Raw genomic sequence first — 27743 nt, 5'->3', positions numbered from 1 at the left:
GACAAGTGTCCCTGGACATTTACATCACATATACAAGTCGCTGTCATCTCATTCAGTACCAGCAACAATGGGAGTGTATTCACAAAGGGTTTAAATAAAGGTTCTATGGCACCTGCCTGAGCAAAAGTGATCAGAGCAATGGGGTGAGCATCTATGAAGAGTACACACAGCTGGAAAAGTCAATGCATTCACATTTGCAGAGTCCAAGCCTTTTCTGGCACTTTTAGTTTACACGTTTAACCACTTTAATACAGGGCACTTCCCTCCCTTCCCGCCCAGGCCAATTTTCCCCTTTTAGCGCTGTTGCATTTTGAATGACAATTGCGCGGTCATGCAACACTGTACCTACACCAAATTTATGTCATTTTCCCCCCACAAATAGAGCTTTCTTTTGGTGGTATTTGATCACCTGTGCGATTTTTACTTTTTGCTAAACAAATAAAAAAAGACCGAAAAGTTTGAAAAAAAAAAAAAAAATTTTGTTTATGTTATACAATTTTGTAAATAAATACGTTTTTTCCTGCACTGACGAGCACTGATGAGACTGCACTGACAGGCACTGATGAGGAGGCACTGATGGGGTGGCACTGATGGGGTGGCACTGATGGGGTGGCACTGATAGACGGCACTGATAGGCGGCACTGATATGCGGCACTGATAGGCACTGATATGTGGCACTGATAGGTAGCACTGATATGCAGCATTGGTGGGCACTGAAAGGCGGCACTGCTGGGCACTGATAGGCGGCATTGATGGGCACTGATAGGTGGCACTGATGGGCACTGATAGGTGGCACTGACGGGCACTAATGGGCACTGATAGGCGGCACTGGTGGGCACTGATGGGCAGCACTGATCGGCACTGAGGGGCGGCACTGATGGGCACTAATGGGCACTGATAGGCGGCACCGGTGGGCAATAATGGGCACTGGTGGGTGACATTCAAGGATGGCAATGATGGGCACTTGTGGGCAGCACTGATAGGGAGGGCACTGGTGGGCAGCACTGATGGGGAGGGCAATGGGGGGCTCCCTGAGCCCTGATTGCCATCCCTGGTGGCCATAGTGGGCATCCCTGGGGTCATAGTGGGCATCCCTGGGGTCATAGTGGGTATCCCTGGGGTCATAGTGGGCATCCCTGGTGGATCTAGTGGCATCCCCCCCCCGAGGGTCTGCACTGGTAATCAATGATCTGATTACCAGTGCCGACCCCCCCCCCTGTCAGGGGAGCCGCCGATCGGCGCTCCTTTACTCGTGCCTGTCAGGCACGAACTAAGGAAAGCCGATCAACGGCTGTTCCTATTTACTATGTGACCAGCCGTGATTGGACACGGCTGATCACATGGTAAAGAGCCTCCGTCAGAGGCTCTTTACCGAGATCGGAGATGCAGGGTGTCAGACTGACACCTCGCATCACCTATCGCCGCTCTGCGCGCCCCCGGGGGGCGCCCAGAGCGGAGTTATCCTGCCGCCGTCATATGACGTCCGGTCAGGATAACTCAACCACATTCCCGCCGTCATTTGCCTATAGGGCGGGCGGGAAGTGGTTAAATCTGTATTTTTTGCTAGAAAATTACTAATAAACCCCAAACATTATTTATTTTTATTTTTTTTAGCAGAGACCATACAAATTAAATAGCAAGTGTTGCAATTTTTTATTTTATTTTTTTGCGCATTGGTTTTTTCAAACGCAATTTTTTGGGGAAAACACTTTAACGAATTAAAAAAAAAAAAAAACACAATATATACTCCAATTTTTTGGTAAAATATGAAATATGTTATATTGCGTAAATAGATATTTAACACGCTTTAAAATTGCACAAGCTCGTGAAATCGCAGCAAAATATGATATATAAAAATCTTCTTAGGTGACGCTTTACATTTTTTTTACAGGTTACCTGTTTAGAGTTACAGAGGAGGTCTTGTGCTAAAATTATTGCTCTCACTCTAACTTTTGCAGTGATAACTCACATGTGTGGTGCGAACACCGTTTACATATGCTTGTGCAACATATGTATGTGTTCGCTTCTGCACGTGTGCGCGGAGGGATGGGGGCGTTTTACTTTTTTTTTTTTTTCGTATTTATTTATTTATTTTATTTAAACTATCCCTTTAATTTTTTTAATCACTTTTATACCTATTATAAATAATGTAAACATCCATTGTAATAGAAATAAGGATTACCGGTCCTCTTGATGGAGATCTAGGGTCAAAAAGACCAAATCTCTCCTTTACCTCTCTACCTTTAAAAGAAAAAGATCAAAAACATTATTTTTTTTTTTTTTTTTGCTTAAAAAAAAAAAAAAAGTAGTGAGTGAACAGCTTGGATAACAGTGTAAATTTGCTGTCCCCTCAAAATAACTCAACACAGCCATTAATGTCTAAACCGCTGACAACAAAAGTGAGTACACCCCTAAGCGAAAATGTCTAAATTGGGCCCAGTTAGTCATTTTACCTCCCCGGTGTCATGTGCCTTGTTAGTGTTACAAGGTCTCAGGTGTGAATGGGGAGCAGGTGTGTTAAATTTGGTGTTATCGCTCTCACTCATCTCATGGCAAGGATCTGAAAAATAATTGTTGCTCTACATAAGGATGGCCTAGGCTATAAGAAGATTGCCAAGACCCTGAAACTGAGCTGCAGCACGGTGGCCAAGACCATATAGCAATTTAACAGGGCAGGTTTTACTCTGAACAGGCCTCGCCATGTTCGACCAAAGAGGTTGAGTGCACATGCTCAACGTCATATCCAGAGGTTGTCTTTGGGAAATAGATGTATGAGTGCTGCCAGCATTGCTACAGAGGTTGAAGGGGTGGGAGGTCAGCCTGTCAGTCCTCAAACCAAATTGGTCTGCATGGCTGTCATCCCAGAAGGAAGCCTCTTCTAAAGATGATGCACAAGAAAGCCCACAAACAGTTTTCTGAAGACAAGCAGACTAAGGACATGGATTACTGGAACCATGTCCTGTGGTCTGATGAGACCAAGATAAACTTATTTGGTTCAGATGGTGTGAAGCGTGTGTGGCGGCAACCAGGTGAGGAGTACAAAGACAAGTGTGTCTTGCCTACAGTCAAGCATGGTGTTGGGAGTGTCATGGTCTGGGGCTGCATGAGTGCTGCCAGCACTGGGGAGCTACAGTTCATTGAGGGAACCATGAATGCCAACATGTACTGGGACATACTGAAGCAGAGCATGATTCCCCTCCCTTCGTTTACTGGGCTTCAGGGCAGTATTCTAACATGATATAAACCCCAAACACATCTCCAAGCCAACCACTGCCTTGCTAAAGAAGCTGAGGGTAAAGGTGATGGACTGGCCAAGCATGTCCCCAGATCTAAATCCTATTGAGTATCTGTGGGGCATCCTCAAATGGAAGGTGGAGGAGCACAAGGTCTCTAACATCCACCAGCTCTGTGATGTCGTCATGGAGGAGTGGAAGAGGACTTCAGTGGCAACCTGTAAAGCTCTGGTGAACTCCATGCCCAAGAGGGTTAAAGCAGTGCTGGAAAATAATGGTGGCCACACAAAATACTGACACTTTCGGCCCTATTTGGACATTTTAACATAGGGGTGTACTTACTTTTGTTGCCAGCGGTTTAGACATTAATGGCTGTGTGTTGAGTTATTTTGAGGGGACAGCAAATTTACACTGTTATACAAGCTGTACACTCACTACTTTACATTGTAATAAAGTGTCATTTCTTCAGTGTTGTCACATGAAAAGATATAATAAAATATTTACAAAAATGTGAGGGGTGTACTCACTTTTGTGAGATACTGTACATAAATAAAACTGATCATGCTAAGCACCCCTGTTGAATGCTTCATCACATCCCTGTAACTGATATATTTTCAAGGAGCTCGTTCTTGTGAAAGACAACAGACTTAGTAGTCAGATCACCAGATGAAAATAGAAGAAAGAAAGACTAAAAATGAAAAATAATGCAGCCATCACATCTAAGAATTGATAAGCTGCAATATTATAAATAATTTCTTTAGTTTTGGGTTTATCACCCCTTTCATTTCTATGGCTGTCCATCAGACACACAGATGTAGCTAACAGAAGGTTAAAGCAGTTTTATCCCCCTAAACATGTAATAGATAGCAGTTTATCAATCTTTACATGTGGTGGCTGAATTATTTTTTTCTTTTGTTTTTAATTTTATTTTCATCTGGTGATCCGGCCGGTAACATATGTCCTATTTTAGGGTGTCTCCACTCAGGATGCAGGAGCAATGGAGCCACCCTTGGACAGTTGCATTGTCAATCTGGAGGGGGGGGATTGTTAGATAGACTAACAGATTTAGATGGATTTGACTAACAAATTAAATCTGAACGCCTTCTAAGGCCCCTTCCTCATGGGGCGGATCCGCTCAGCAGACTCTGCTATCTCAGCGGAGATCGCTCCGTTGATCCCCGTGGAGCAGGCGGATGACAGGTCCTGTTCGCTCCGCCGTGCAGAGATGGACCATTCAGAGTCCCGCTCTCCTCTATGGGGAGATCAGATGAAAATGGACAACCTGTCCGTTTTCATCCAATCCCATCCGATAGGATCTGACCCATTAGATGGATGGAGAATGTATCGCCTTCTGTCTGTTTTTAGCAGATCTTGTCAGATTGGATACCAGACGGGTGTCAGCGGACATCCGCTTCCCCATAGAGTAGAATGGGTGGCCTGATCAGGTCCACCTGAAAAACGGACAGGTGGACCAATCGTAGGCCCCACGATCGCTCCAATTGCGGGGCCTAACACTTTATATGCAGTTACAGCAACAGGGTTTCCTGTAGCCCTACCATTGCTGACCAGGCCTTTTCTGGAACTTTTTGTTTACAAGTTTAAAATAGTATTTTTTGCTAGAAAATAACTTAGAACCCACAAACATTATACTTTTTTTTAGCAGAGACCCTAGAGAATAAAATGGCGTTTGTTGCAATAGTTTATGTCACGCTGTATTTGTGCAGTGGTCTTTCAAACCCAATTTTTCTTGGAAAAAATACAGTTTAACCCCATGGCACAGGCTGCAAGGAAATACGCGGCCTCTCAGCGCCTGGGTCTTGGTGCCAACAGGCCGAATATTTGCGTGAATTGCGATCAATAGCGCATGCCCTGCACACTCCCGGCACAGTGACCGCGTCTAACCGAGAATTTTTGGATCACGTGACCATTGAAATAGGTCACATGATCTTAAGTTACGCTCCACCCCTGCATCTTAAAACTGAAGAGCTGGAGGGCGCACCATAAAGAGGTTAATGAATTAAAAAAAAAAACTTTAAAGTTAGCCCAATTTCTTTGTATAATGTGAAAGATGATGTTACGCCGAGTAAACAGATACCTAACATGTCACACTTTAAATTGTGCACGCTCCTGGAATGGCGACAAACTACAGTACCTAAAAATTTCCATAGGCGACGCTTTAAACATTTTTGCAGGTTATCTGTTTAGAGTTACATAGGAGTTCTAGTGCTAGAATTATTGCTCCCACTCTAATGACTTCAACGATACCTCACATGTGTGGTTTGAACACCGTTTAGATATGCGAGCGCGACTTACGTATGCATTCGCTTATGACTCTTTTACCTCTTACAGTTGAGTGACCTTTTGGATACATTAGAAGATAGTTTCTGTCCTCTAAGGCCTTAATTGACAGGTAAGAGTGTGAATTTGTCTGATGAATTAGTTTATCTTTATTAGGGATGGGCTGAACACCCCCCTGTTCGGTTTGCACCAGAACATCTGGAACAGGGGAAATGTTCTAGCAAACATGAGAACGCTATTAAAGTCTATGGGACACGAACATGAAAAGTCAAAAGTCCTAATTTTAAAGGCTTATATGAATGTTATTGCCATAAAAAGTGTATGGGGACCTGGGTACTGCCCTGGGAAACAGGTATCAATGCAAACATTTTTTTTTTAAAACAATCGTTTTTAAAGGAGCAGTGATTTTAATGATGCTTAAAGTGAAACAATAAAAATGAAACATTACTTTAAATATCATGTCTGGGGGCCCCCCTTAGTCTTCCTGTAAAGTGGTGTATCTGTATGATGTATAGAGCCTGCTGCAGCAATACTGACATTTCCAAAGCAAAAAATTTAATTTAAACTTGCTCACAGCTGTAATGTATTTCCGGCTCCCGGCACTACAGATTAAAAAATGTAAAAAATGGCGTAGGGTCCCCCCCCCAGTCTGTACCAGGCCCTTTGGGTCTAGTATGGATTTTGAGGGGAACCCCACGCCAAAATTAAATAAAAAAAAAAAAGGACGTAACCCCCCCTGATAATCCATACCAGACCATTATCCGAGCATGCAGCCTAGCAGGTCAGGAAAGGGTGGGGACGAGGGAGCGCCTCCCCTGAACCATATCAAGCCACATTCTGTCAACATGGGGGGTGGGTGCTTTGGGGGCAGGATTGGGCTCTGCCCCCACCCCAAAGTACCTTGTTGATGGCACAAGGGCGTCTTCTTGACAACCCTGGGCTGTGGTTGTCAGGGTCTGTGTATGGAGGGGGGGGGGGGCTTATCAGAATCTGAAAGCCCCTTTTACCAAGAGGGCCTCCAGATCCTGCCCCCCTCCCTTATGTGAATGGGTATCGGGTACATCATACCCCTATTAAAAAAGAATAGCGCACACATGCAAAATAAATGACTATCAAATATGAAGACAATCCATAAATAAAAATGGGGATTTGGTCCCACCATATGGCCATATCGTGCTCAAGCCCACCACCACGTCAAAGTACCCCATTGTCAGTGGGTCCTATACTATCCATAAAAAAGGATGAATCCAACCTCTCTAACCCTTGGAGACAACACTCCTTGCTGGGAGAGATGTGTTAATGCACTACAAGAGACTCCTCCTATATCTACTTGATTGTGGACACTGATAGAGTACAGGTGTGTGTGTGGGGGGGGTGCTCAACCTCAGAAGTCTGGTCAGACCGAATACATAATAAACAAACAAAAAGTTGGGGGAGCAAACCCTGAACATGTATTTCTAAAGCTGGTGCAGCTATGAACCAAGCGACATGCATATTAAAAAAGAATAGCGCACACATGCAAAATAAATGACTATCAAATATGAAGACAATCTATAAATAAAAATGGGGATTTGGTCCCACCATATGGCCATATCGTGCTCAAGCCCACCACTACGTCAAAGTACCCCATTGTCAGTGGGTCCTACACTATCCATAAAAAAGGATGAATCCAGCCTCTCTAACCCTTGGAGACAACACTCCTTGCTGGGAGAGATGTGCTAATGCACTACTAGGGACTCCTCCTATATCTACTTGATTGTGGACACTGATAGAGTACAGGTGTGTGTGTGTGTGGGGGGGGGGGGGGGGTGCTCAACCTCAGGAGTCTGGTCAGACCGAATACATAATAAACAAGCAAAAAGTTGGGGGAGCAAACCCTGAACATGTATTTCTAAAGCTGGTGAAACTATGAACAAAGCGTCATACCCCTACCCATTCACCAGTAAAAGTAGGAAACACAGGAAACAGTGTTTGACAAGTCCTTTATTAAAAATAAAAAAATAGTGCCCCTCGATGTAAATCCATCATCAATCACGTCGCCTGCCGGACCCAAAAATAGAAAAAATAAAAAACGCTTCCGCCTCCTGTTTTTTTTTTTTTTCTATTTTTCTGGTCCAGCGGGTGTCATGATTGACAATGGATTTACGAGGGACATTATTTTTTTATTTTTTAATAAAGGACTTGTCAAAAGCTGTTTCCTGTGTTTCTTACTTTTGACACTTTTTTTTGGTGAATGGGTAGGGGAACAATGTACCCGATACCCATTCACATAGGGGGGGGACTGGGATCTGGGGGCCCCCTTGTTAAAGGGGGCTTCCAGATACCGATAAGCCCCCCACCTGCAGATCCTGACAATCACAGCCCAGGGTTTTCGGGAAGAGGCCCTTGTCCCCATCAACATGGGGGCAAAGTGCTTTGGGGTGCCATGTTAAGGGCAAGCGGCCTGGTGTGGTTTAAGAGGGGGGGGCACTTGCTCGTCTCCCCCCTTTCCTGGCCTGCCAGGTTGCATGCTTGGATAAGGGTCTAGTATGGATTTGGGGGGGGACACACAGTTTTTTTCTTAATTCTGTCATGGGGTTCCCTCTAAAAGCCATACCAGACTCAAAGGGTCCCCCCAAGCTGTTTTTTTTAATTTACATTTTTTTTTTTTTTACAATTATTTTTTTGAATTCAGCTCTCAGGAGGGAAGCCTTAACCTATTGACTGTGTGCTCGGCAGGTGTACATCCTACTAAGTGCAGAGAAAGTTCATCTATCCCAAGCTTCCCTGAGCCTGCCCTTGTGCAATACTTACACAGTTACTCTTGCTGTCCAAAGTCGCATGACAAGTCACAATAATGGAAACGGAGCTTTAATCTACGTTACATCCATTGCTTGATCACTGGTATGCAGAGTTAAATGTCTCTGGTGCGCAAAGGGTTCAACTATATGGCTCAGTCTATGGCACGCAGTGTGTTAAATGTGGCTGGCACACAAAGGGTTACGTTCTATGCCTTGGTCTATAGGCTTGCAGAGAATTAAATATCCCTGACACACAAAGGGTTATGCTATATTGCTCAGTCACTGGCATACAGAGGGTTAAATAAAAGGGTGACTTACTAGCTCAGTCTATGTCCTGCAGAAGATTAAATGTGTCTTGTGCACAAAGCGTTACGCTTTATGGTTCAGTCTATGGCAACCAGTGGATTAAATCTTGCTGACACACAAAAGGTTACACTTCATGGCTCAGTCTATGGCATTCTGGGGGGTTAAATAAAAGGGGAACTCTTACTGGCTCTGTCACCAGGAAGATTAGATCTGTCTGGAGCACCAAGGGTTAGGTTTTATGGCTCAGTCAGTCAATGGCATGCAGAGGGTTACATGTTGTTTGCACACAAAGGGGTTATGCTCTTTAGCTCACTCTCCAGCATGCCAAAAGTTAATATCTCTGGCGCACAAAGGGTCATGTGCCATGGCTCAGTCTATGGCGCGCAGAGAGTTAAATGTTTCTGGCGCACAAAGGGCTATGCTCTATGACATGCAGAGAGTTAAATATCTCTAGTGCACATGGAGTTATGCTATATTGCTCAGTCACTGGCATACAGAGAGTTAAATAAAAGGCTGACTCTTACTGGCTCAGTCTATGTCTTGCAGAAGATTAAATATGTCTTGTGCACAAAGGGTTACACTTTATGGCTCAGTCTATGGCATGCAGAGTGTTAAATATCCCTGGTACACAAAGGGTTACGCTTTATAGCTCAGTCTGTGGCATGCAAATGGTTAAACGTTGTTTGCACGCAAAGGGTTACGTCTTTTAGCTCTCTCTGGCATGCCAAAAGTTTAATATCACTGGCTCACAGAGTTACACTCTATGGCACGCAGAGAGTTAAATATCTCTGGCACACAAAGGTTATGCTCTGTAGGTCAGTCTATGGCAGTGTTTCTCAACTCCAGTGCTCAGGGTACACTAACAGGCCAGGTTTGCAAGAAAACTGAAATACATCAACGGTGGTGATATAATTTGCTGCTCAGTGATTGCAGTATTCTAGTCTGCATCTCCCCAAGGTAATACTTAAAATCTGGCCTGTTAGTGTGCCCTGAAGACCGGAGTTGAGAAACACTGGTCTATGGCATGCAGAGGAATAAATATCCCTGGTACACAAAGGGTTACTCTTTATGGCTCAGTCTATGGCATGCAAAGGGTTAACTGTTGTTTGCAGACAGTGCTGGTACAAGGCTATCCAGCGCCCAGGGCAAAGATGCCAAACTGCGCCCCCCACCCCTTATCTTAGGCTTAGGGTCAGGGCACCCATATCCCTGCAATTAACCATTGCGCCCAGGTCAGCCGTCCCTCCTGCCCATCCCTTGTCCCAGCCCTGTTTGCACACAAAGGGTTACATTTTTTAGCTCGCTCTGGCATGCAAAAAGTTAAACATCCCTGGCTCACAAAGGGTTACACACTATTGCACGCAGAGAGTTAAATATCTCTGGCACACAAAAGGTTGCACTGTATGGCACGTAGAGAGTTAAATATCTCTGGCACACAAAGGGTTACACGCTATGGCACACAGAGAGTTAAATATCTCTGGCACACAAAGGGTTACACGCTATGGCACACAGAGAGTTAAATATCTCTGGCACACAAAGGGTTGCACTGTATGGCACGCAGAGAGTTAAATATCTCTGGCACACAAAGGGTTGCACTGTATGGCACGCAGAGAGTTAAATATCTCTGGCACACAAAGGGTAACACACTATGGCACGCAGCGAGTTAAATATCTCTGGCACACAAAGGGTTACATGCTATGGCACGCAGAGAGTTAAATATCTCTGGCACACAAAGGGTTACACGCTATGGCACACAGAGAGTTAAATATCTCTGGCACACAAAGGGTTACACGCTATGGCACACAGAGAGTTAAATATCTCTGGCACACAAAGGGTTGCACTGTATGGCACGCAGAGAGTTAAATATCTCTGGCACACAAAGGGTTGCACTGTATGGCACGCAGAGAGTTAAATATCTCTGGCACACAAAGGGTAACACACTATGGCACGCAGCGAGTTAAATATCTCTGGCACACAAAAGGTTGCACTGTATGGCACGCAGAGAGTTAAAAATCTCTGGCACATAAAGGGTTACACTGTATGGTACGCAGAGAGTTAAATATCTCTGGCACACAAAGGGTTACACGCTATGGTACGCAGAGAGTTAAATATCTCTGGCACACAAAGGGTTGCACTGTATGGCACGCAGAGAGTTAAATATCTCTGGCACACAAAGGGTTGCACTGTATGGCACGCAGAGAGTTAAATATCTCTGGCACACAAAAGGTTGCACTGTATGGCACGCAGAGAGTTAAAAATCTCTGGCACATAAAGGGTTACATGCTATGGCACGCAGAGAGTTAAATATCTCTGGCACACAAAGGGTTACACACTATGGTACCCAGAGAGTTAAATATCTCTGGCACACAAAGGGTTACACTGTATGGCTGGGGTCAATGTCCATTTGATGTGTCTTTAATGGTCTCTAATCGGCCCTCAGTCAGCCTCCTCTCTCTAATTGTCATCCTCCCTCCCATCATTGTTGGCTGAGATGTAATGAGGCGCACACAGCCCGCACCCCCCTCCGCCTGTGACGCCGCCTGCTGTTTACAAAGAGTTAAACAGGCGTGAAATGCGGCGGAGGGGGGCGCTGTCCCCATAGTGACTCTGATCTTTAACAGCCCAACTTTTATTAATACTGAGATGAGCGCTGATAAGAGGGGCAGATAAACGGGACACAGTCAGATGGCGGCTTTAATTAAAAAGACTTTTACAGAGGAAATGATGGTGGTGGGGAGGAGAGGGGGGGGGGGCACTTCTTTTTTTCTGGAAGGGCCACATCTCAGAAGGTTGCCTGGATATTATCCTTGTCCTCCCCTCCCTCCCATCTATTCCCCATTCTCTGCCTTCAGCATCTAATAACAATGGTGTTATAGTCCTATTATTAATAGGAGAGGCAGCCCACCCCATGCGGGTGTCAGAGCTCCTCTACATGGCTCAGGGTGCCTCATCCCAGCTCCTGCTCAACATGTACCTCACAGGTAGAACATTGGGGGGATAGAATGGGGGGGGGGGGGCAAAAAAAAGTTTTGGTGGGAGCAACTGGCAATCCTGGACCTGCAACCCCCACCTTCCCCTTTGGACTCTTCACTATCTCAGATTTTTTTTTTATCCTCTACATGAGAGAGTTCTTCCCATCTTCATCCTTGGATTCTTCTGCATCCCCCAGAAAATCTAAATTACACTTTTTCTGTCTGATTGGAGCTCTGGTCTGCCTTTGCCCCATCTCCCCTCTTCACTCCCTTATCACCCCCATTTTGGTCCTATGACCCCCATTTTTTATTATTCTTGCAGCTGGAGTCTGTCATCTTTCATTTATATCTTCCAACAACGAATGACACCCCTTCATCCTGTTCTGGTATGTGTGTCACCCCCTCACCCAGTGTCTGTCACCCCTCATTTCTCTCCTGTTATGTGTGTCACCCCCTCATCCAATGTGTGTCACCCCTCAATTCTCTCCTGTTATGTGTGTCACCCCCTCATCCAATGTGTGTCACCCCTCAATTCTCTCCTGTTATGTGTGTCACCCCCTCATCCAATGTGTGTCATCCCTCAATTCTCTCCTGTTATGTGTGTCACCCCCTCATCCAATGTGTGTCACCCCTCAATTCTCTTCTGTTATGTGTGTCACCCCCTCATCCAATGTGTGTCACCCCTCAATTCTCTTCTGTTATGTGTGTCACCCCCTTATCCAATGTGTGTCACCCCTCAATTCTCTTCTGTTATGTGTGTCACCCCCTCATCCAATGTGTGTCACCCCTCAATTCTCTCCTGTTATGTGTGTCACCCCCTCATCCAATGTGTGTCATCCCTCAATTCTCTTCTGTTATGTGTGTCACCCCCTCATCCAATGTGTGTCACCCCTCAATTCTCTTCTGTTATGTGTGTCACCCCCTTATCCAATGTGTGTCACCCCTCAATTCTCTTCTGTTTTGTGTGCCACCCCCTTATCCAATGTATGTCACCCCTCAATTGTCTTCTGTTATGTGGGTCACCCCCGCATCCAATGTGTGTCACCCCCTCATCCAATGTGTGTCACCCCTCAATTCTCTTCTGTTATGTATGTCACATCCCTCATTTAATGTGTTTCCCCCCTCAATTCTCTTCTGTTATGTGTGTCACCCCCATCATCCAATGAGTGCCACCCATCAATCCTTTTCTGGTATGTGTGTCACCCCCTCATCTAATGTGTGTCACCCCTCAATTTTCTTCTGTTATTTGTGTCACCCCCTCACCCAATGCGTGTCACCCATCAATTCTCTTCTGGAATGTGTGTCACCCCCTCATCCAATGTGTGTCACCCATCAATTCTCTCCTGTTATGTGTGTCACATTCCTCATCCAATGTGTATCAACCCTCATTTCTCTTCTGGTATGTGTGCCATCCCCTCATCTATGTGTGTCACCCCTCAATTCTCTTCTGGTATGTGTGTCACCCCCTCATTCAATGTGTGTCACCCATCAATCATTTTCTGGTATGTGTGTCTCCCCCCTCATTCAGTGTAAGTTATTTTATGTGTCACCCCTCACCCAGTGTGTGTCACCCATCAATGCTCTTCTGGTATGAGTGTCACCCCTCAATACTGTTCTGGTGTGTCAACTCTCATCAACTGTATCTTACCCTCAATGCTGTTCTGATGTGGCGACCCTCATCCGATGCATATAACCCCACAGTCCTACTCTGGCGTCACCCCTCTGTGTGTCACCCCTCACTTAGTGTTTTTGTCACCCCTCAGTTATTTTCTGGTATGTCACCCCTTACCCAATGTGTCAACCGTTCACCCTTCTGTCCTGTTCTGGTTTGTCACCCTCTCATCCAATGTATGTCATCCTCAATCCTGTTCTGATATCACCCCCCTTCACCCAATGTGTGCCAACCATCGCCCAATGCGTGTCACCCCTCGGTCCTATTCTGGTAAGTTTGTCACCCCCTTACCGAATTTGTGTCACCCCTCTATCCTGTTCTGGTATGTATGTCATATTCTATCTTATTTTGATGTGTCACCCCTCATCCAGTATTTGTCACCCTTCTGACCTGTAATTGTGTCACCCCAATATGTGTCCCCCATCTTTTTTATTCTGGTATGGTTGTCATACCCTCAGCCATTGTGTGTGAATCCTCTGTCCTGTTCTGGTATGTGTCACCCCTCACCCAGTAAGTACCATCATTATCCTGTTCTGGACTGGTTTCTGTGTCACCCCACTATTATCATTCATTGTCGCTGAATTCTGTGTCAGTGCCCTCTTCACTTGTTTCTGTGCCCCACTGTCACTCCTTACAGCAACCTCTGACACTCCATTGTCACCCCTTTTAATAGCTCGTGGCACTCCAGTGTCACCCCTTTTAGCGCCCCAAGACACCCCTTACTGTCACCCCTTAACTATTCATGTCTTTGCCTAAATGTAAACCACCTGTAAATGTCATATCATCATATTTTTCTTTGGACCCAAATATTATAATGTTCTCCCCCAAATCTTTTCCTAATGACCTCATATTCCTATGTGCAGCCTAATGTCATATCATCATATTTTTCTCTGGACCCCCATATTATAATGTTCTCCCCCAAATCTTTTCCTAATGACCTCATATTCCTATGTGCAGCCTCTCGTATTGTGTCCCTATTTCCGTGCCCCCCCCCTTTCTTCTAATGTTATTCAGTGTGACCCCAAATCTCACATTCTTGCAAATCTTCCTCTGTTCTGCCTCCCCAGTGTCTTCCCATTACAGTCATCGTCTATAGGTGCACCCCCCAGTATAGTCAGTCTCTATAAATAAACTTTCCCCCCAGTACAGTCATCCTCTATGGTTGTCCCCCAGTACACTCATCCTCTATGAGTGTCCTCCAGTATAGTCATCCTCTATGAGTGCCCCCCAGTATAGTCATTTTTATGGGTGTGTCCCAAGTATAGTCACCCTCTATGGATGTCCCCCCAGTATAGTGATCCTCTATGGGTGTCCCTCCTGTCTGTCCTCGGGCTCCTCTCCGCCGTCTTATAACTCCCCAGAAATCGGATTTCCTTTTTCCTGGACGCGTTTCCTGCCGTCTCTCCTTACACTAACTGGAAGCCGGGGATCAGCCTGTCCTGCCCCCCAAAACTGCAGAGATCCCTCTACTACACTTTATCTGAATCCTGGGGACCATCTTGATTTTATCCCCCCAAACTACTAGAGTTACCCCCACACCACAGTGACTGACTGAGACTCGAACACCCCCCCCCCCCAAAAAAAAAAAAAATACAACAATGCACCGAGACTGGTATTTGGAAGACTGTTCTTGTCCTGCAAAACTGCAATCACTGAGAACCCAGCTTTTTGCGGCTCCCCAGAACTGCTAAGCCCCCCCCCCCCCCCCCATGAAATACAATAGTTGCGAACCCAGGGAACAGCCTGAGCTCAGAGTTCCCCCCAAACTAAACTGACTAATATTTTGGGAGCTTTTTGCCTCCACGCCCATCATTGCAGAGGATCCCCTGAGCACACAGACTGGGATTTAGGGAGCAGCCTTCCCCTGACACCCCAAATAACAGACTCTTCCCAGGGCACGTTGACCGACTTCTGTTTGTGGGGAGCAGCTTACACTTACACCCCCAAAATACAGATTATTCCCAGAGCACAACAACTGACTGACACTCTGAGCAGCTGCCGGACCCTGGCTGTCTGAGACCCGGGAAGCTGTCTGCCCCTAAACCCCCAAACTACGGAGTATCTCATAAACACACTGAGATCATGGGAGTTGTCTGCCCCTGCACCCCCAAATTACAGAGTAACCTTTGAGCACACTGAGATCCGGGGAGCTGCCTGCCCCTTCACCCCCAAGCTACAGCATATCTCCTGAGCACACTGAGATCCGGGGAGCTGCCTGCCCCTGCACCCCAAACTACAGAGTATCTCCTGAGCACACTGAGATCCGGGGAGCTGTCTGCCCTTGCACCCCAAACTACAGAGTATCTGCTGAGCACAGTGAGAACCAGGGATTTGCCTGTCCTTGCACCTTCAAATTACAGAGTATCCTCTGAGCACACTGAGATCTGGGGAGCTGCCTGCCCCTGCACCCCAAACTACAGAGTATCTCCTGAGCACACTGAGATCCGGGGAGCTGCCTGCCTTTGCACCCCAAACTACAGAGTATTTCCTGAGCACACTGAGATCCGGGGAGCTGCCTGCCCTTGCACCCCAAACTACAGAGTATCTGCTGAGCACACTGAGAACCAGGGATTTGCCTGTCCTTGCACCTTCAAATTACAGAGTACCCTCTGAGCACACTGAGATCCGGGGAGCTGTCTTCCCCTGCACCCCAAACTACAGAGTATCTGCTGAGCACGCTGAGATCCGGAGAGCTGCCTGCCCCTGCACCCCCAAGTTACAGAGTATCCTCTGAGCACACTGAGATCTGGGGAGCTGCCTGTCCCTGCACCCCAAACTGCAGAGTATCTCCTGAGTACATTGAGATCCGGGGAGCTCTCTGATCTTACACTCAAGAAAAAAAGATAGGAAAACTCAGGGGTACACTGGGCAGAGTGCGATGGAAGAACTGACATCTTTATTTCTTTATTGTTATATTCGTTCTCCTTTCTATTGTATGTATTTTAGCTAAATATATTTGTATTGTGTTTGTTGTATTCACTGCTGGTATGTACTGATACACCAACCAGCCTGCAGAGCCCTTCATTGTACATACATTGGCTGCTTGCTGTCTCTGTATCTGAAAGATGTGACTAGTTCTAACTGGGAATTCTGGAAACTTTATTATTTGTTGGTTGTTACTTTATCTCAGATCCGGTGGGAGAAACTTTCCTGAAGGAGAAGACCCCAAACTGGAGACCCTTCTCAGCCGGCGTGCAGAAAGGTGAGTCCCCCCCACCTACTGTACTGTCCGATCTGTCCTCCGCTTGCCATTGGATATAAATATTATTGTTTTTGATTTTTATATATATATATATATATATATATATATATATATATATATATATATATATATATATATATATATAATTGTTTTATATTGATAAATAGAAGTACTGTAGTGTGACTATATTAAGCACCATAGAAAAATAAAAGTATGCCAAATATCTTTAATATGATTTATTAAATTAAATCTCTCTCTCTCTCTCTCTCTCTCTCTCTCTCTATATATATATATATATATATATATATATATATATATATATATATATAAATATATATATATAAAAAAAAAAAAATATATATATATATATATATATATATATATATATAAATAGTTTTATTTTTATTTTTTTACATTTTGGATTTACTACAGGTAAAACAAATAATTTGTATTATGATGTGATTTATTAGCTAACAAAAATCTATCTATCTATCCGTCTATCCGTCTATCCATCTATCTATCTATCTATCTATCTATCTATCTATCTATCTATCTATCTATCTATCTATCTATCTATCTATCTATCTATCTATCTATCTATCTATCTATCTATCTATATCTATCTATCTATCTTATAGTATTTATAGTTTCTTAAGTTTTTCCCAGCAACTATAGTTGCAAAGTATATCCCATAACCTCTCATTTTACATTTAGAATTTACTACATATTAAAAAAAAAAAAAAAAAAAAATATATATATATATATATATATATATATATATATATATATATATATATTTATATAATTTTCGATTTACTACAGGTAATTGTAAGCCAAATCATTATTTTTAATATGATTTATTAACTAAAACAAATATATGTATCTATCTATCTATCTATCTATCTATCTATCTATCTATCTATCTATCTATCTATCTATCTATCTATCTATCTATTTATCTATCTATCTATCTATGGTATAGATAAAACATTTTTTCCCAGCAGCTACAGTTGCAATGTGTATTACATAATTTTTCATTTTAAATTTACTACAGGTTATACATTAGAAACATATAAAAGTATGCCCATCAAATGTATAAATGACCCACCTCATTATAATAAAACAGTTATGTAATATAACGCAATAACCCCATAGAATGGAAGTGGTCGGGAGGTCGGGTCAGCCAGTCGGGTCGCTGTCCTTGGTGCTGAAGCACAATATAGCGGTGCTGAGTCTATTTCTACAAAGTATCACCTGTTACTTTGTGACAATCTGTCTTTCTGTATCCCTTTGTTTATTGTGTACTAAAAATTCCTCCAATTACCTTTATTAGCTACTCTATGTTGACTAAAATTTGGGGATCCTAAATTATATTTATTAAAGGGGCTCTTTCAGTTGCTCGTGAAGCAGCAGCTATTAATTGAGGAGACCCTCATTAGGTAAAGTAGCATTTTTTTTTTATTTTTTTTGTTGCTGGTCGCCATCGGTTAGATTAGTTTTATTGCTCTATAATACATTTATTGTGCACAGCCATCTGTAATAATTATCTGTAGTATCCAGGCAAATGGCAGTGAGAGGGCAAACTCCGAACCAGCTTCTAGGCAGCCGGTAAATTGATAAATAAAAGGCTTAAACCTGTTGAATTTACACTGCAGATTACTTGGCAACTGCAGAAAATATATAAGTGTTTTGCATTACCTGTCTGCTATACAAAGCTGTGATCTGTCATCCCATCTGCCAAGTGCACTAAGCCATTCCTTGTCTATACTGGCTACGAGCATCGGTTGCTGCTAATTATTATTATTAATATTATTCTTATTCTTATTATTTTAATTTATGGCTGCTTGTAGCTAGCTGCATAAAGAAGTAAAAAACAAAAACAAAAAAACAAACAAACAAAAAAAACAATAAAAAAATAATTATTTGTATACATTTTAAACTATCTTCGCTATCAGTATGATTTATTATTATTATTATTATTATTATTATTATTTTAATTTATGGCTGCTTGTAGCTAGCTGCATGAAGAAGTAAAATAATAAAAAATAAAATAATAATTATTTTTATACATTTTAAATTATCTTTGCTATCAGTATGATTTTTTTTTCTATAAGCATAATAGTTCACTGGTGGCATCTCTGTTCACATTTGCAATAAAGGAGGGGAGACCTGGCTAACACCCAACAGAAAGATATACCCCATATTGGCCACCACATTCCAATGATCCCTCCTTCCCTGATCAAACAGCGATGTGTGTGCATAGAACTACATAGCACATGGACTATACATATCATTTATGACATGCAAGGTTAAAAACATTATAAAACAAATGTCCCAATCCACATATACAGTCTTAATATGGGAAGCTGTGAATGAATAGTTTGTAACATCAAGTATCAGTATACCCATCTACATAATATATAATGTATCTTCTTGAAATCGTTGGTGGTATTGGATAGAACTTAGCAATCATGATTTGTAACTCACAAATCCCTTTTGCTGTGTAATTGATCTCTACAATTCAAAAAAGGAAAACATGCCTTGTAGACATAAACCTCATGGGATCCCCTTTTACAAGATCTCCTGCTGCTCTGTCTTTCTTGTATAGCTTGTTTTTTAATTATGAATGCATGTTTTATTCCTGGTCATAGTCTATGCGGTAGGAGTATGAACCACATATGACTCTTATGCTCCATACACACGTGCAGATTATCTGCAGACTTTTGTCTGCAGACTTACCTTTTCTATGTAGTGCAAGGGCCTGCCGGATTGCATACAAATTGAAAGTGTTTAGGTTTGACCTCATATTATATGGTTTTGGTAAGTCTGCAGACAAAAGTCTGCAGATAATCTGCATGTGTGTATGGTGCATTACAATTAAGGATGGAGTGATCTTTGGAATGTAGAGACCAATTTGTTTTTGTTTCTGTTGGATGTTTAAATAGGGTTTAACTGCAGTCTGTAATCCCATATTCCCCTTTATCTGAATATAATAATAATGATGATAATAATAATAATAATAATAATAATAATAATAATATTATATATATATATATATATATATATATATATATATATATATATATATATATATATATACATATATATATATATATATATATATATATATATACTGTAAATATAACTATATATAATTATATTCCCCTTTATCTAAATATACTAATAATGATTTTATATATATATATATATATATATATATATATATATACTGTAAATATAACTATATATTAAGGAATTATGTGGAATAGAGTAAATCGAAGTTGCCTATTGTAACAATGAGGTATCCTCCCTAATATTGTTGAAAGAGCTAGGGAGAACTTTGGATGCGGGACTTTAAATATACTCCTATTGTCACATTAATCAGTGAAAAAGTACAAATTAATAACAATATATATATCTTTTATTTAATACAATTTAAAAACATGATATTATAATCATTGCAAAATGCATTACAAAACAGATGCAGGTAACGTTTAAATCTTTTGAGTGGGGGTCAACGCGTTTCACGGATCATCCGCTTCTTCAGTACCAAATGTCATTGATATAGAAAAAGGTTGTACCTAAAAGATATATAAAAACAACACTGTAAAGAAAAGGTGCAACATTACTGAATGGCTTGCCTATAAACTGTAAAACTAATAGGCAAGTTTACACTTACAGATGAGGAAGGGGGCTTTAAAAGCAAGTGGCTGAGCCACATTTTTACCTCCCCTGACCATCCTTCTTAAGCTGCAAAGGCTGTGATGCTTTGTTTCACAGTTTGGCAAGAATTAAACCCCCTGTAAGTACCGAAGTCAATGGTTCTGTGCTGTCAAATACTCTATGAAAAGCAATCCACTGCAGATCACTCTTCAGAGTGTAATACAATGTAAACAAGCTCTTAAGAGGTAAGTCGAGACATGTTTTTTTTTTCAATTTAGGAATAAAACGTGGACGGTTTCGATCCTCTGTCAGATTTGTTTTGCTTTTTTTGTCCCCATTGGGGAGATTCACCCTCTTTATTCATCCTGGTTACTGTTGTCACTGAGACAGAAAGGGAGGGGAAATCCAAAATGTTGTCACCAGAGCAAGAGGTGAGAGAAAATTATTCAGTTGGGACACAACTGTCTAAAGCCTTGTATACACTATCAGATTATCGGAGGGATCGTCCGCTTATTGTTGCGTGCTAGTCTCATTAAGAAAATGAAGAGGTTACTCAATTTACGAAAATTCTCGTACGATGGAATACAACTTCAGAAGTGATGTAATGTGTTGAAGTATTTAGTAATGTATGTTTTAGTTTCCGAGCATGCGTAGTCTTGCTCTAATGTTTTTTTTCAGATGAAAACTGTACTAATTAACCACTTGCCTACTGTGCACTTAAACACCCTTCCCATCCAGGCCAATTTTCAGCTTTCAGCGCTGTCACACTTTGACTGACAATTGCGCGGTCATGCTACACAGTACCCATTTGAAATTTTTATAATTTTTTTCACACAAATAGAGCTTTCTTTTGGTGGTATGTAATCATCTCTGGGTTTTTTATTTTTTACAAAAAAAAAAGAATAAAGAGAAAATTTGGAAAAAAAAAAAAAAGTTTTTCTTATTTTCTGCGAGTAAATTTTGAAAATAAATTTTTCTCCTTCACTGATGTGAGCTGATGAGGCGGCACTGATGGGCACTGATAGGCTGCACTGATGGGCACTGATGAGGTGGCACTTATGGGCATTGATGAGGTGGCACTTATGGGCACTGATGAGGAGGTACTAATATGCCGCAATGATGAGCAATGATAGGCGGCATTGATAGGTGGCACTGATAGGCGGCACTGATAGGCGGCACTGATAGGCGGCACTGATAGGCGGCACTGATGAGCACTGATAGGCGGCACTGCTGGGCACTGAGAGGTGGCACTGCTGGGCACTGAGAGGCGGCACTGACGGGTGGCACTGATGGGCACTGAGAGGCGGCACTGATGGGCACTGGCGGATGGCACTGATGGACACTGACGGGTGGCACTGATGAGCACTGATGGGCGGCACTGATGGGCAGCACCATCAGTGCGCACACTCAGTGCCCATAGTGCTGCCAGTCAGTGCTTATCAGTGCCTAGATGAGCAGGCACTGATGGGCACTGACTGGCAGCACTATGGGCACTGATTGTGGGCATTGATGGGGGACACTGATGGCGGGCACTGTGGGCACTGATGGGGGGGCACTGTGTATGTTTTTTTACCTTTTAGTAATCAGGGCACTGGTGATCAGTGCCCTGATTACATGTCTCTGTGTCCCCGGCGCTGTGAGGCTCCCCCTCCTTCCTCACACTGCAGGCTCCGTGTGAGGAAGGAGCGCCGGCGATGAGAGATGATCTCATATGTTTACATATGAGATCATCGCTCATTGGACGGCCCGATCACGTGGTGAATGGCCGCTGTGATTGACCATTCACCACGATCTGTGATCGGCTGTGTCCAAGGGACACGGCCGACACAGATTCTCCCCGCTGCGCACTCGCGGGAGCGCGCGGGGGGCGTGCCACTGGGAGGCCGTTTAAAAACGGCCTCCCGAAAATTTGAGTCCGCGCTGCAGCCGTATATAGGCTGTAGCGCGGATGGGAAGCAGTTAAATGAAAATTGGACATTGTTTTCGCATATGTGACTAGTGTGTTTTTTGTAGCTAAAATTATTATAAGACCCGGTCTTATTATAGGGGAAACACGGTATATATATATATATATATATATATATATATATATATAAAATAAATGCAGATTTTAATATTTATACTTTTATATTAACTGTCAAGATGAGTTGGCTTCTAAAGGGATGTAAAATCAGAAGTCCTAAACCCATAATAGAGCTCAACATTTAAGCCCTGACTTACCCAACAGATTTTTGGGGTTCTGATTGTTACTAAAGGCCCGTACACACGTACCGATCGTCGGCATACAAACGTCGGTGGACGAAGGATCTGCCGATTGTACGCGTGTTAGTATGGTGCCTCCGACAGATGTCTGCGCACAATCCGCGGACAAAAGTCTTTCGTGCAAACATGAAAATATTTGTATGCCGACACCAGAACGGACGATTGTTCGCCTGTCAGTACACAATTCGGCCGACAGACCGCAGATTTGCAAGACTGGGCATGCTCAGAAAATAGAAAACACAGGGAAAGTTAACCATTACATGACATCACTTCTGCAGTCGGCGGACAAAATTCTTGTGCTGTCCTTGTGCTGTCTTTGCACTTTTCAGCAGACACCGACATCCCGGGGAGAAAAGAGGAACATTTGTAAGCCGACCATCGGTACGTGTGTACGGGGCTTAAAAAAGTAAAAGCAGCGAAGAAACAGGTAACATAAATTAAAATAAATCCAGTGTAATATAACCAAAGAAATGACATTGATTCTTGAACAGTATACAGAGATGGCTATGCAAGAATAAGCATTGCAGTGAAAAATGTATTTAAAATGGCTCCAGTTTTTTAATTTCAAGAGTGGGCACATCTTGTAAAATCAGGTGATTTACCACATCCAAACATTGCAATCTATTGTTTTTTTTCTTATAAGAAAGTGTTGAGTTTTTGGGTGTATTTATTTTATTAAGTTATCTTTGCATTTGTGTTTTTTCCTTTTTGTGTGTGTATCTAAATTTAATTTGTGCACTTTTGGTTTGATTTTTTTCCCCATTTTTCATTGTTTTCTTCTTTTTGTAAGAAATAATAATATTAAAAAAATAGAATTAAAAAAAAAAAAAATGAGGGGAAGATAAGATAATGAAGGCTGTTTGGTACAAGAACAAGTCTAGAAGAGTAGAATGGAGCTTTCTTAACCCTTAGGAAACATATAAGAAGTGTAATTTCTCTTTTCCCATTGGCACCAAAATACTCAACAAAATAACAAAAAATCACAGAAATGTCCTGATTCTTAATGAAATTTCAGAGAAATTTCACTTATACTTAATGACAAGCACTATCAAAGATAGGAAGAGTTAGTTATCAGATACTAAAGGGTTTATTTATTAAACTCTGGTGAATCCATACACCACAATATTCAAAAATATAATTCGCCATTTTAAGGTGTCCTTTTATGAAACGGAGATGAGCAGTGATCCTGCTGATCACAGCTCATTTCCGATCATTCTCAGTTTATGAAACAGAAATGATCGGGGGAGAACATGTTCTCCGCTGATCAGCTCTTCACACAGGAATCTGTCATTGACAGACACAGAAATGGCCAGACTATGAAGCTGCGATCCCTGCACTTCACTGGCGATCTGAGTCAGAATTCACACTCCCAGATTCACCAGCCTGGAGCTTGTGAAGCGGGGAGTGAAGACAGAATCAGGGGAGAACTGAGGGGGAAAAAGGAAGATTATGGACTTCCTTCTTCCTCGTTCAGACCCCCCAACACAGTAATCATGTCCCCCTGCCATATTTATGTATATATATATACATGTATATATATACACACATACATGTAGATATATATTTAATGTGTATATATATATATATATATATACAATGTATGTGTGTGTGTATTCAGTGTATATATATATATATTTATGTAAGGGGACTATTATTTATAACCTCCTGTACTCAGCAGTGATAATTTATCTCTGCTTGTTAAAGCGCGCCAGGGATTTTCATACTACTGTAATCTCGCTTTGTCTCACGAGATTACAGACGCCCCATTGACTTCTACACAGATCTCCGAGAAAACAGTTCTCCTCTGATCACCCTGGGCGAACCGAAGTTCTCCGATTCATAAAAGGGGTGCCAGATGTGATCATTTTCCCTGGAGAACTGTAGAGAAGCCAACAGAGAAAAAAATTCACCTGTTCATAAAAGGACACCTTATAATGCAGAAAGTAGGATGTAGATAAATGTTCAAATGGTGAACGGCCAGTGAATGTTTCAGTAAAATTTTAGGGCGTGTCTCTTGATGGTTCTAATTTACCACATTGGTTTTATGTCCTTGGAAAAGGTCTTTAATCATTTTATCTAAATATAATTAATTAGAGCACATTCCTCTCCAGAAATATGCATCTTACAATTTGGGATTTACAGATTTAATAAACAAAGTATTTATCTAAATCATGTTTGGTGAATTCATGTTTAGTGAATATATCATTTGATCGCCTACTTTATACATTTACTATATACAGTATATATATATATATATATATATATGTATACATCTATACATATATATATATATATATATATAAATCTAACCTCATCTTTTTTATTTCACCAAGATATTGGGAATTATATTGTGCACTAAAATTAACCTGAATGTATATTTTTTAAATATTGTAGAAAAAAAACACAATTTTATTCTACAGGGTCTCTGCTTTTGGAAAACATTTTTAAAGCGTTTGTTACCCTAACAAAAAAAAAAGAAAAGATCCTGTTCCCTTAAAGCAGGTTTTACAGCACAGTGCCTGTTCTGTGTCATTTGGACCCCTGTAACACCTAAAAAACCTGGCTGATGCTGCCTGTTTCTACCCTCCTCCCTGTACACTGACCACGGTGTATCATGGCTGCTGAGTCCTGAAACCGTTGTCAGCGTATGTGCCTCTGTCATCAGCAGCCCTGCACTGCCTCTCTGTCCTCCTCTCCCTGCCTGTCTGCCCGTCAGTGCCCGCCCCTCCACTCCTGCTGCACTCATAATTATTTTAAAATGACCCAATCCCCTCTGTATTCAAACACTAACTGCCCCTGTTTCAGTGTTATAGAAAAAATATGAAATCTGTACCTAAATACGAGTGGTTCCCGGCGATCAGGTGACTGCTTGGCTCTCTCTCTCCTCTTTTTCCCTCCTCCCCCGACGTCAGTGGCAGTGCTCGGGCCCACCCGCTTGAGCTGTCAGCTGGGCAGAGAACAGAGCCGACGGGTCAGCTGAGCGCCAGGAGACGCTCTGATTTAGGTACAAATCTGCATATTTTATCTATAACACAGGCACAGGATCGCTTAGTGTTTTGTTACAGAGGGGATTATATAATTTTATATAAGTGGCTTAACAACCACTTTAAGGTTTATAGTGCATTTTCATGTAAAAAAAAAAAAAAGATATATATGCATTTTAGTAGTAAAAAAAAAAAAAACAGCAAAGGGGTTAAACGGGCAGCCCATAGCACTCTTAGAAAACTGCAATGCATTTTTTAAAAATGATAAAATAAGAAAGCTATTGATTTCCACTGAAATTTTAAGGATATTGATACTCAGTTTCACTGGTCCCTAAAAAACAAGCACCTCCAGGGATAGGAAGGGTTAGGTACCAGATACATAGGAGCTCATTTTTTACATTTTGGTGAATCCAGACACCCCAAACATTCAACAGCATCTTTCAATTCTTGGCTACAGCTTTTACTACAATGCTTTTCGCCAAAAAAGACAAAAGATGTGGAAATCTCTAGATTTTGCATGAAATTTGGGGGAGAAAAACACACTCTAAATTTTGCTTGTAGCTTATTTGCTTAAGCTGTCCAATAGACTAATTTTGCAGTCATCTAGACAGCTGCCATATCTTCCCTTTGACTGGTTTATCATCTACCAGGCACTAATGATATTTTCTGTCTCATAGGCAGCGGGCAGATACAGCTGTGGCAATTCCTCTTAGAGCTTCTGTCCGATCACTCCAATGCCAACTGCATCGCCTGGGAGGGCACCAATGGAGAATTCAAGCTGACCGATCCAGACGAGGTTGCCAGACGTTGGGGGGAGCGGAAGAGCAAACCCAACATGAATTACGACAAGCTCAGCCGCGCCCTGCGCTATTACTATGATAAAAACATCATGGCCAAAGTACATGGAAAGAGATACGCCTACAAGTTTGATTTCCACGGCCTGGCACAAGTGTGCCAATCTGCACCCACCACCGAACAGTCACTTTACAAATTCCAAAGCAACCTACCACACTTACCTTTCCCTGGCCTCTCGAAACTTAACCTGATGACTTCTGGCGTCTCCCCAGCCGGCTTCTCCTACTGGCCAAGCACCCCCTCGGCCCTCTATCCCGGGCACAGCCTCCAGGCCCCTCCGGGGGGGTTTGGTTCTGTGTCCACCACACATCTTGGCTCTGTCAACAGCGTGGGCAACATGAGCGCCCATTACCATTAACCGGACCAGTATAGACTGGGAGTATACGGTGTCACAGTTACATTGCATTAATTCAGAATAATATTGATAACATCAAAGTGTATTTGGTAACTTTTCCAAAGCACAATGAAGCACATGTATTAGGAGGCAGGGATTGGCCATGTATATGTATTAACATTTTGGGTATTTTTTTAAATGCATGTGATCATGAAAATAATCTGATCAATATTTGTTCAATATGTGTTCCTGGTATAGTTTGTAATCATATATGTACCTGAAGGGCAGCCATATTCACAGGCTGTGTTTCCTGCTTAATAGTGCTGTCCAATGGTTGTGTCCTGCGTTCTTCTCTTCGCAGGGAGCCCGCGATGTCGGCACCCGAAGACAACCCGCCCATCGGTTTCAGGTGCAGGCGTTGGCATCCTTACTAAGGGAAATGGGAAGGGAAGCCTTGCAGGTTCTCAGTCTGTGTCCTGCTGCACATGTGCGAGTCATGCTGTGCTTTTTGAATGGTCCTGCAGTCTTTTGGGACCTGTGCGTGTCTCCCAGAAGGCAGCCGGGGGGAAGGAGGAGGGGCCGAAAATGACGTAGGTCGCCGCGGTGCCCTTACACAGAAGTGGGAGTGGGTACCTGTTTTTAACAGGTATCCGCTACCCCTCCCCCCTGAAAGGTGCCAAATGTGGTACCAGAGGGGGGGAGGAAGCAGATAAGCAGGGCTTTCACTTTTGGGTGGAACTCTGCTTTAAGTAGTCTGGTTTGATGTAGTGAAATACAGAAGACTGTGTATGTAATAGAAGAAAATACGTATTGTACAACAAGCATATGAATTGTGAATGTTACATCAATCATATCTTCATTTGAGACAGGATTGAAAGGTAAACCATAAAATACATGCATAGCATACCCACTAAGGGATTACACATCAATAGACAAAGAGGGGTTCATTTACTAAAACTAAAAAGTGCAAAATCTGGTGCAGCTCTGCATAGAGACCAATCCGCTTCCAGGTTTTTTTTGTCAAAGCTTAACCACTTTACCACTGGAGGATTTTGCTGTCTTACGTCCAGGCCACTTTTTGCGATTCGGCGCTGTGCAACTTTAACTGACAATTGCGCGGTCGTGCGACGCCATACCCAAACAAAATTTACGTCCTTTTTTCCCCACAAACAGAGCTTTCTT

The 27743-nt window shown here is 42.5% G+C and overlaps 2 protein-coding genes across 2 annotated transcripts in view; one reads left to right on the top strand and one right to left on the bottom strand.

Moving 5' to 3' along the window:
- Nucleotides 1-27743, bottom strand: part of CRYBA2 (crystallin beta A2) — a 268345-nt gene that overhangs the window by 96971 nt on the left and 143631 nt on the right. The gene's annotated exons all lie outside the window — the stretch shown is intronic.
- Nucleotides 11526-26706, top strand: FEV (FEV transcription factor, ETS family member; the record flags this gene model as incomplete). Its single annotated transcript, XM_082262282.1, has 3 exons — nucleotides 11526-11598; nucleotides 16392-16463; nucleotides 26050-26706. The coding sequence occupies 3 exons, from the start codon at nucleotides 11526-11528 to the stop codon at nucleotides 26583-26585; spliced, it is 681 nt and encodes a 226-aa protein (XP_082118408.1). The 3' UTR covers nucleotides 26586-26706.

The sequence above is a fragment of the Pelophylax lessonae genome (genome assembly GCF_965119305.1).
Source record: "Pelophylax lessonae genome assembly, chromosome: 6".
Taxonomy (NCBI): Eukaryota; Metazoa; Chordata; class Amphibia; order Anura; family Ranidae; genus Pelophylax; species Pelophylax lessonae.
Note: the sequence above shows the minus strand (reverse complement) of the source record. Positions and strands in the feature narration are given on the sequence as shown.